Source organism: Babylonia areolata, chromosome 33 (genome assembly GCF_041734735.1).
Source record: "Babylonia areolata isolate BAREFJ2019XMU chromosome 33, ASM4173473v1, whole genome shotgun sequence".
NCBI lineage: Eukaryota > Metazoa > Mollusca > Gastropoda > Neogastropoda > Buccinidae > Babylonia > Babylonia areolata.
Window position 1 is genome coordinate 23022192 of NC_134908.1, and position 11685 is coordinate 23033876.

Sequence of the window (11685 nt, forward strand, 5' to 3'; positions counted from 1 at the left end):
AAAAACAAATAAAACTGCACGCAGGAAAAAATACAAAAAAATGGGTGGCGCTGTAGTATAGCGACACGCTCTCCCTGGGGAGAGCAGCCTGAATTTCACACAAGATCTGTTGTGATAAAAAGAAATACAATTTTTTTTTTTTTTTTTTTTTAATTTAAAAATACAAGGAGGCTTCACTGCACACGTGTACCTTATCAGAGGATTTCTTCAACAGAACTTTGCCAGAGGACAACACTTTAGTTGTCATGGGGTCTTTTTCAGTGCGCCAATGGAGGTCTCGGTGCATGTGGATTGATCTATACAAGCCACAACACATCTCAGATAAAAGAGATGACAGATGACCACTAACCTTTGTCACATGTGGCTACATTTTTTTTTTTAACATGCATATTTAATCTGCATGTGTATACACACAAAGGAGGGGTTCAGACACTAGCAGGTCTGTTGACCCGAGAGATCGGATATATCCCAGCAGGCAGCGGTACCAGGATTTGAACCCAGGACCCTCAGATCAATAAACGCACAATGCTTTAATCCCTCAGATGTTGCACCCATCAGAAGGCAGAATAAACACCCCTCAGTTCATGACATTGGTAACTCCACTCACACAGGTGTAACGTGTGAGTGCTCGTACACACACACAGTCACTGCTGACACAACTCACAGTTGTCAAATGCACACACACTGTCATTGCTGACACAACTCACAGTTGTCATATGCACACACACACACACACACTGTCATTGCTGACACAACTCACAGTTGTCATATGCACACACACACACTGTCATTGCTGACACAACTCACAGTTGCCATATGCACACACACACACACACACTGTCATTGCTGACACAACTCACAGTTGTCAAATGCACACACACACACACACAGAGTCATTGCTGACACAACTCACAGTTGTCAAATGCACACACACACACACAGAGTCACTGCTGACATAACTCGCAGTTATCAAATGCACACATACACACACACTCCCTTCACAAAAAAAAGCTCAGAACATGACTTTTTCTCTCCTGTCACTATTTATTTCAGGCAACAGTCTTTCCTGCATTTTTTTTCTCACTGATGTACTGTGGTTCACTTCCCTGGCAAGATGATGCCGTCATACTGAAACACACAACAGTCATACGTAAACACATGTCTGTCAAAATGAGAGAAAAATAATCAGTGAATACAAGTTCATAAAAAAAAAGATGTTCATCAAAAAGTAATAAAAATAAGTAATAAGTACAAGTCCATAAAATTAAAAAAGAGTTGAAAATAATAAGTACATACATGTTCATAAAAAGAGGCAAAAATAATAAATAAATACAAGATCATTAATTAAAAAATAAAAATATTCAGTTCATCCCAGAAACCCGTGACGAAGCAGCTGTCATTCCACCTGGGTAGTCCAGCCTGCTGAGCAAATGACTCAGTTTGCAAAGCTCAAAGGGTTCTGTCTCTGACTGAAGATAGGCACCATATAAATATCAATAAATCTGAGTGAGATCCCCCAACAAAAACATAAGCTGTGAAATTAAAAATTCTATGAGACTACTCACAGTCTCATTCTCATACATTTCTAATAGGATAAGGAAAAAAAATGTAATGTTATTATACCACAGCACTTATAATCAATTTGTATCCCAGGAATAGATATTAAATTAAGGAGCCTTTAGGAACTTATTTCCTGTATTTTTTTTTTTTTTTTTTTTTCTCAAGGCCTGACAAAGCGCGTTGGGTTACGCTGCTGGTCAGGCATCTGCTTGGCAAATGCAGTGTAGCGTATATGGATTTGTCCGAACGTAGTGGCGCCTCCTTGAGCTACTGAAACTGAAACTGGAGTGATGGCCTGGAGGTAACACGTCTGCCTTGGAAGCGAGAGAATCTGAGCGTGCTGGTTCAAATCACGGCTCAGCCACTGATATTTTCTCCCCCTCCACTAGACTTTGAGTGGTGGTCTGGACGCTAGTCGTTCGGGTAAGACGATAAACTGAGGTCACGTGTGCAGCATGCACTTAGCGCATGTAAAGAATCCATGGCAACAAAAGGGTGTTCCTGCAAAATTCTGTAGAAAAATCCACTTTGATAGGAAAAACAAATAAAACTGCACAGGAAAAATTACAAAAAAAAAGAAAAAAAGGGGGTGGCGCTGTAGTGTGGCGATGCGCTCTCCCTGGGGAGAGCAGCCTGAATTTCACACAGAGAAATCTGTTGTGATAAAAAGAAATACAATTACAAATGTATACTGCACATAAATTGAAGAAAGAAAAAGAGTGAAACAGGCAAGCATCTGTAATATTTATCAACAGCCCACATCTGTATTTTTCAACAGCCCACATCTGATTGATCAACAGCCCACATCTGTATTTATCAACAGCCCACATCTGATTGATCAACAGCCCACATCTGTATTTATCAACAGCCCACATCTGTATTTATTTATCATCAGCCCACATCTGTATTTATCAACAGCCCACATCTGTATTTATCAACAGCCCACAATTGTGTTAGGCCTGGCTAACTCAGCTCATATCAGAGATTGATATATGCTTACGGTTTGACAAGTATCAAAGTGAGATCTGTATGACAAATAGTTTCTCCACTGCAGTAGGAATTCCTTTGCAGCATACTCTTTCATGAAGGTATAATGCTCTCAATGTAGGAGGCAAGACTGCACTGGCTCTTTGTGCGGCAGCCTTTGGGGATAGTTCAATAGGCTGGCCGTTGTGGATCAACCCAAAGCATCTGTCCTAAACCCTTTTGGCCCAGAGAGTTGGGACATAAACTGACCAAGACACTCTACGTGTATCAAACTCTAGCCCAGATAGTCAGGACTGAGACGCGTTTCTAACAAGCTAGTTATGCAAGCTTCTCATGAGACACGCTAGGAATGTGTGTATTCCTATTCCACCTTGTGGCAAGAGAGGCCAGATTCTCACCGGTCAAGGCTAAGTAGCTCTCAAAGCAACGTTACAGCAAGGTAACGATAAATCTACATCTCGCCTTGTATTAGTTTCACTGCTCATGTACCCCTCGCCCTCACCACTAGCACACAAGCATGCTTGCAATTAGGAAACATCTCAGCAACTGCCTCAGGTGTTCTGATGGCTATAGCCACACACAACTATCATACATACAAACATACCTTGTTCCAGAACCAACGTATGGACTCCTCTACTCGACACAATACATTTCTAGCCCTGATAGTTGGGACAGCAGCTGTCTTCTCAGTTGTTCTGATGGTTAGTCAGACACCATCATACATACACACATTGCTTGCTGTGGAACCAATGGAATCCTCTACTCTACACTAAATTTCTCGCCCAGATAGTCAAGACAGCACTGGCCTCTGCAGCTGTTCTGATGGTCAAAGTACACAGACTATCATACACACACATACCTTGCTCTGGAACCACTTTATGGACTCCTCTTTGGAGATGCGGTGAGGAGCCCCCACACGGCTCTTTTGCCGACGACGCTGAGAGATGTTGAAACCTGGACACAACAGATGATTTCAATGACAACATGGCACAGCTGAGAGATGATGAACAACAGATGATTTCAATGACAACATGGCACAGCTGAGAGATGATGAACAACAGATGATTTCAATGACAACATGGCACAGCTGAGAGATGATGAACAACAGATGATTTCAAGGACAACATGGCACAGCTGAGAGATGCTGAACAACAGATGATTTCAATGACAACATGGCACAGCTGAGAGATGCTGAACAACAAATGATTTCAATGACAACAAGGCACAGCTGAGAGATGTTGAACAACAGATGATTTCAATGACAACATGGCACAGCTGAGAGATGTTGAACAGATGATTTCAAGGACAACATGGCACAGCAGAGAGATGGTGAACAACAGATGACTTCAATGACAACATGGCACAGCTGAGAGATGCTGAACAACAAATGATTTCAATGACAACAAGGCACAGCAGAGAGATGTTGAACAACAGATGATTTCAATGACAACATGGCACAGCTGAGAGATGTTGAACAGATGATTTCAATGACAACATGGCACAGCAGAGAGATGCTGAACAACAGATGATTTCAATGACAACATGGCACAGCTGAGATGCTGAACAACAGATGATTTCAATGACAACATGGCACAGCTGAGAGATGCTGAAACCTGGACACAACAGGTGCATTAGTGAACAATACAACATGGTAACAGGTAACATGTCATCAGTGAACAATACAACATGGTAACATGTCATCAGTGAACAAAACATGGTAACATGTCATCAGTGAACAATACAACATGGTAATAGGTAACATGTCATCAGTGAACAATACAACATGGTAACATGTCATCAGTGAACAATACAACATGGTAGCATGTCCGCCTTGGAAGAAGAGAATCTGAGTGCACAGGATCGAATCTCACATTCAACAGTAATACATTTTTCTCTCTCTCCACCAGACCTTAAGTAGTTGCCTGGACACTAGTCGTTCAGATGTGAGGATAAACAGATGTTCAGCTGTGACGATAAACTGAGGTTCAGATGTGGTTCAGATGTGACGATAAACTGAAGTTCAGATGTGAGGATAAACTGAGGTTCAGATGTGATGATAAACTGAGGTTCAGATGTGGTTCTGATGTGATGATAAACTGAGGTTTAGATGTGACGATAAACTGAGGTTCAGATGTGATGATAAACTGAGGTTCAGATGTGATGATAAACTGAGGTTTCAAGAATAGCATGCACTGTGTGCATGTGAAAGAACCCATGGCAAAATTCTATTAAAAAAAAAAAGTAAAACAAAAGTACTTGCAGGCGAAGAGAAGAAGACAAAGAATGGGTGGCACTGTAGTGTGACAACAAACTTCTCCTTGGGGAGAGAACAGCCCCTATTTCACACACAGAAATGCTCTATTTGTATTACTTATATTTGTATTAGGAAATTTTTGTCACAACAGATTTCTGTGTGAAATTCATTCTAGGCTGCTCTCCTAAGAGAGAGCTCATCCCTACACTGAGAGCGCCACCCATTTTATGGTATTTTTTCCTGCTTGCAGTTTAAAAAAATTTTTTCTGTGTTCCTATCAAAGTGGATTTTTCTACAGAATTTAACCAGGAACAACCCTTTTGTTGCTGTGGGTTCTTCTACGTGCGCTACATGCAAGCCAAACACAAACTTCGGTTTATCATCTCATTCCAATAACTAGCGTCCAGGCAGCCACTCACGGTCCAGTGAAGGGGTAAAAAATATCGGAGACTGTGCTAAGATCTGAACCAGTGCAATCAAATTCTCTCGCTTCCTAGGCGGAAACGTTACCTCTAGGCCATTGCTCCACTATCTTCTGTGCCAAAGAATAACACAATAAATTTTTTTTTTTAATGATGAATCTAAAAATACATCAACAGCACTCACCAGGTCTGCACAGCACAACGTAGAAGTCCATGCCGTAGATACCGATGCTGGGGTCATACTTGATGCCCAAGTCAATGTGCTCCTGGATGCCAAAGCCAAAGTTGCCCGTGTCAGAGAAGTTGTTCTTGCGCAACTCGTATTCACGCACCTGCACACACACACAGCGGAGTGAAACCCTTGACTTGTCAACAGCAACAACAACAAAAAAAAAGGAGGTGTTGGGGGGCTGGGGGGGACTGTAGACTTGACCCAGGAGAGTGGAAAAATTGTAGACTAGTCAAAAAAAAGTGTGGAAAAAACAGACCAGACCCAGACAGTGAAAAAAAACCCTCGACTTGCCAATGGCATTGAAAAAAACACAGACCAGACCCAGAACAGTGAAAAACACAGACCAGACCCAGAACAGTGAAAAAAAAACACAGACCAGACCCAGAACAGTGAAAAAAACAGAGATCAGACCCAGAACAGTGGAAAAAAACACAGACCAGACCCAGAACAGTGAAAAAAAACACAGACCAGACCCAGAACAGTGAAAAAAAAACCCTCGACTTGCCAATGGCATTGAAAAAAACACAGACCAGACCCAGAACAGTGAAAAACACAGACCAGACCCAGAACAGTGAAAAAAAACACAGACCAGACCCAGAACAGTGAAAAAAACAGAGATCAGACCCAGAACAGTGGAAAAAAACACAGACCAGACCCAGAACAGTGAAAAAAAACACAGACCAGACCCAGAACAGTGAAAAAAAAACCCTCGACTTGCCAATGGCATTGAAAAAAACACAGACCAGACCCAGAACAGTGAAAAAAAACCCTCGACTTGCCAATGGCATTGAAAAAAACACAGACCAGACCCAGAATAGTGAAAAAAAAACACCTCGACTTGTCAAAAAACTGGGGAAAAACACAGACCTAACACAGATCAGTGGGGGATCGGGGGGGAATACAGACTTGTCAAAAAACAATGGGGAAAAAAAATGTAGATCCAACCCCCAAAAAGTGAAGAAAACCACCAAAAAAAACCCCCTACCCTAACTTATACAGACCTGATCAAGAACTGCAGAAAACAGCACAAATGTAACCAAGTTTATCAGTCTTTTTTCATGGGTTGCAACTCGCACTTTCACACGTATAAATGAGTGGACATTTATGTCTATTACCCCCTCCAAAAATCTCCATGCTCTTAAACCATCAGGTGCCACAACTGGGATTCAAACTTGAGACCCTCAGATTTAAAGCCCAATGCTTTTAACTACCCAGCTGTTGAGACAATCAAATTTGTCATCAAATAACGACTGGACTGTTAAGCATGAAGAGTGTAAGCTGACACCAACTGACAGTCAAACTCTGCATGGACAGAGTCCTCACAGCTGATTATCTGCAGGGTCAGACTTCGGGGGCAAAAAGTTGTAGGATGGAAAATGTATTACATTCAACTGCGATTTTGCCAACTTCTCAGTTTTATTTACCACAACAAAAGCTGGTGTTTTCTTGTTTATGGCCCAGCCAATTGTGTAGACCCCATCAAGGCTAAAGACATTAAGTGGATACATGTGTAGAACAAACTGCATGCCTTGAAAACTATCTCATTCTAAAGTACACCTGCCCCCACACACTCACAAAGGCACAAAAGATGGTGTTTCCCACCTACTCCCCATGTAATACTAGCACCATCAAATATCAAACAGTGACGAGACTTAAAACTAAAGACCGTAAATTCAAATATTAAAGTAAATTACTATGTGACCACAAGACTGTAAATTAAAGTGAATTACTATGTGACCATAGTTCACAATAAGTGAGAAAAGTCTCACTGAATTACTATGCGGTCACAATTCACAAAATGAGAGGAAAGTCTCAGTGAATTACTATGTGACCACAATTCATGAACAGCGACAAAACAGTCTCAGCAAATACTAAATAACCACAATACACAAAATGGGAGGAAACAGTGAATTATCACATGACCACAATTCACGAAAAGTTAGGAAACAGTCATGTGAATTACTACATGACCACAATTCAAGAAAAGCAACCAGTCTCAGTGAATTACTATGTGACCACAATTCAGGAAAAGCGACGAAACACTCTCAATGAATTACTTCATGGCCACAATTCACGAAAAAAGACAAAACGGTCTCAGTGAATTACTATGTGACTACAAACGGTCTCAGTAAATTACTATGTGACTACAAACGGTCTCAGTAAATTACTATGTGACTACGGTCTCAGTAAATTACTATGTGACTACAAACGGTCTCAGTAAATTACTATGTGACCACAATTCACGAACAGTGAGGCAACACTCTCACCTTCAACCCCCTCTCCAGGATTTCCTCGGCCTTGGGGCCACGCACGGTGCAGTGCACAGCGATCTTTTCATTCCTGCGGATGCCGAAGGATCGCACAGTGTAGCGGGCTGTAACAGACAGGCAAGAAAACCCCGTCACTTCCAGTCAGTCAAACATTATCCCACAAACTGATTTTGTCATGACAACCTGAAATGTCAGTGTCTCATTAGAGATAAAATTATAGTATTACCATTGTGTGGATGGCAAAAGGTCATGCCTTGTACAGCACTGTAGGAGGCAAGCCAGGCCGTCATTTTCACAAAACATTATGCCACAGAACCCACTCAGTTTATCATAATTTTGTTGTCAGTGTCTCAGAAAAGGGCAAGATGACAGTAAAAATTAAAGCATCAACCTAAAATTCACAACAATAACCAAGCATTGACATTTCCGGAGGAAAAAAAAGAGAAAGATACGCAGTTTCAAGTCATCTGAAATGTCACCAACTTCATCTATACGAGTGAATCAAAACTGACACATGAATATGTGAAACTGTCAAGACCCCTCCTCAGAATTTGTTATCTCTGGAGAGCATGTATTCGGATATCAATGCAGCAAGTCTTCAAAATTATTCAAAATATACTCACATCAAAGTATGAGCACATATCACCCATGAAAGTATTTCATCAATGCAAACTGTACTTAAAAAATAAACAAGAAAGGCAAGGCCTTCAAGACTCACTTGTGATGCACTTAAAAGAAAAAAAAATCTAATCATTAAAATGTGTTCTGTATTTGTTATTATAAATGAGCGTCTTCATCCTGTCACCCCCAGCTATGTTCAAGCTGCTAACACCTGCTAGCCAGCTAAGTCAGCTGCAGAGTACAGCTGAAAACCGGCTGTGCAGCAGAGCTGTCAGTGTCGCTTGTCAGTTCGCTGCCATGTGGCACACTCTTCTCCACTGTCACTGTCAGCAGCAAAATCATTGTCCACCAACTGACTTTAAAATCAGACTTGCAGCTTGCTGTCCCGTATATCGTAGCATAAAGCAAGATTGCTGGTTACAATCTGAACTGATTGGAGAGCTCATTGTTCAAAGTAAGTTTAACATCACAGCTGAAAATCGCTCCAAACCGCATGAGCGTTGGTTCAAGTATGAGAAGGATTTTTCCAGTATATGTGGCAGGAAGTGCGAAGTAGGGAGCTATATACAGAAGAGTAGAGCAAGTTTGTTAACTCTAACGCTACAAGTCCCAGATCAGCGCCAGCAGCATTCTTCCTCCAAGTCGCAGTGCTGCAACTGTGGCCAAGCGGCGACTAAAGCAACCATAGGGTTAACCACTGTTCCACCGTCGTCCTGATGCCTACCTTTGGAGTAGACAGGCTGCTGCCCTGTAAGCTGCTCCAGCACCTTGGCGGCACGGGTCAGTCTGTCGCCGGACTCCCCCACACAGATGTTGAGGCACAGCTTGCGAATCCGCAGCTCCCGCATGGGGTTCTTGGCCCGCTTGTTGCTCTTGTCGTCCTGAAAAACACACATTGATACACATGTATTTATTGACAATACGTTATTGTCATCCTGAAACACATTGCTGCACATCTATTTACTGTCACTGCGTTGTCCTGAAACACACACTGCCATACATGTATTTGTCAACACGTTTTGTTTTTTTTGCTGTTCTAAAACACACACACTGCCACATATACAAGTTTATTGTCACCATGGTGCTCTTGTCGTCCTGAAACACACAACACTGCCACTTTGATTTGTCTCTGCACAAGAGCCAGCACTATATAGATATTATCATCATTATTGTCACCATGGTGGTGGTGGTGTCATCTTCGAACACATACACACTTATTATTACTATCTCAGTATCTATTGTTTTGAAATATGCACAGTCATACATACACTACTATTATTGTCAGTGTGTTATTTGTCGTCAAACACAACACATACACACTTAATACCCTACCTCTGTAGTGTTATTGTCCTGAAAAAAACCCACACACTTACTGTCACTGTCTATGTTATTACTGCTGTCCTAAAACAGTGTTATTGTTGTAGTCTTGTACGATACACACACAATACAATCGTCACTATGTTATTCAATATTGTCACCCTAACACACAACCACACACATCATCATTACTGTCTGTGGTGTTATTCATCTGGTGCACTCACACACACTCATTATCATTGTGCTGTTCTAATACACACATAAAGAATGTCACTGAGGTGTCATCCGAAAATACACCTTCAAATACGGTCAATGTGTTGTCTCTTCGATTAACCTAAGTTAGCTAAACCACAAATATGCACATAAGTATCATGACTACATAATTTGCTACTCTCATCCTGACATGGTCCCTCAACTCTACAGTCACCGAGGGCAGAGGGGCAGTATGCGGAGGGGAGGGGGGGGGGGGGAGCATGAAGGCTGAAGAGACAGCCCCCAATAACTAAAACAAACTACACACAGAAGTATTATAGCTGGCTGTGTTGCTTCGATTTTGTTTTCACGCACCAACATCACTAAAAATTAATTGGCACCAAAGTTTTAACATGGACATAAAATTTGCATTAAGAGCAAAACTGAGTAATTCAAAAGACGCTAAATTACTTTATAAAAATATACTTTCAAAGGGTCTTTCTTATGTCTGGTCCCCGTGCAGCTGTGGCCAAGTTGGGGAAAGTAGCGAAATAAAAAATGGTTTAACGCTGGAAACAGTGCAAACAGAATTGTTTGTTGTTAGGTGCTTTTTCTTTACCGTTATTTCATATATATTGTAAAAAAATAAAATAAAAAAAAAAAGTGTTGTAAGAAATCGTGACAGTTTTTTTTCTTCATGTGATCAAAAACTTAGAACAAGCAAAGGATTCGACGAGGATCGTCGAGGATCGAAAGAGACAGCATGCATCATTCGCTCATCCCACATAAACCAATTTCCAAAATAATACTACCGAGGCAAAAAGAACTCGTTATATTAACCATTAAATCAAAACTGCAGCAATATATAAGCGAAATAAAATGGATGTTCGACGATCACATTTTCAAACAAACATCTTCGCTACTTACAGCCATGAGTGTTGTCTTCAGAAGGAAGTACGTTTAGAAAGGCTCCTTCCGGGAATTCTGATTGCTTCCCCTCTTGCAATATGACTATACACAGCACAGACGTTCATTATTATACACAACGTATACTGGACGCACGCCTAGAACTACACTAGATTCCACGGAGCAAGTGCTCACGCTAATAGATCGTTAAGCACAGCCTGTAAGACCACGTATTTTGACGAGTCTTTTTTTTCTATTCTTTTTTGTGTGTGTCTTCTCTGTCGAACAAATGATTGCACGACCGTGTTCAGTTTAAAAAGAAGGCGTATCTGCGCTCGATCGGAACAAAAAATTAATCCATAAAAAAAAATATATATACCCTACACCACATCTGCTAGGCAAATGCCTGACCAGCAGCATTAACCCACGCACTTGGTCAGGCCCTGTGTGCATGAATATATTTAGATATATATTGATTGATTCATTGATTGATATCATACTTCACTGAGTCAGTATCGGCCGGTCAGGTCAGTATCTTAGGTCAGGTCAGGTCATTAGATCTGCTACTGGTAACCTGTAATCCAGTACAACCTGTTCAGGGTCGGGTTGCCAGCGATTAAACCGGCACTCCCACCGCTTCCTTCCGGGACTGGTGAGGCGGGTGGCTAGACACCCTTATGGAATTAAAAACGAGATCCTTAAAAGGGCGTCGGCTCAGGAGAGCCTCCGACGGCCATCTAGCTCCACCGTGCTGTGTGCATGCCACACGCAGTTGGCCCCCGGGGTGTGTCTACCCATGCATGCGAAGTCTGGATCCGGCAGAATCTGCGGAAGAAACGTATCGGTTCAACGGAGAGGAAGGCGGTTACAGCAACGCACTGTGGAGTGCAGAGAGCAAGATGAGACACCGAAAGGATATCTTGG

At 41.7% G+C, this 11685-nt stretch overlaps 1 protein-coding gene across 1 annotated transcript; it reads right to left on the bottom strand.

Moving 5' to 3' along the window:
* Positions 1-1024: 1024 nt before the first annotated feature.
* Positions 1025-10867, bottom strand: LOC143277073 (large ribosomal subunit protein uL5-like). Its single transcript, XM_076581812.1, has 6 exons — positions 10783-10867; positions 9071-9227; positions 7723-7829; positions 5408-5555; positions 3407-3501; positions 1025-1128 (listed from the first exon to the last, which is right to left on the bottom strand). The coding sequence occupies exons 1-6, from the start codon at positions 10786-10788 to the stop codon at positions 1099-1101; spliced, it is 543 nt and encodes a 180-aa protein (XP_076437927.1). The 5' UTR covers positions 10789-10867; the 3' UTR covers positions 1025-1098.
* Positions 10868-11685: the final 818 nt, after the last annotated feature.

What these genes read in the sequence shown, in the direction of transcription:
- LOC143277073 (XM_076581812.1), bottom strand. An exon ending in GCAGCCTGTCTACTCCAAAG is followed by an intron (nt 7,830 to 9,070) that starts GTAGGCATCAGG and finishes TGTCTGTTACAG; the next exon opens with CCCGCTACACTGTGCGATCC. An exon ending in TAAAGTGGTTCCAGAGCAAG is followed by an intron (nt 1,129 to 3,406) that starts GTATGTGTGTGT and finishes TGTGTGTTTCAG; the next exon opens with TATGACGGCATCATCTTGCC.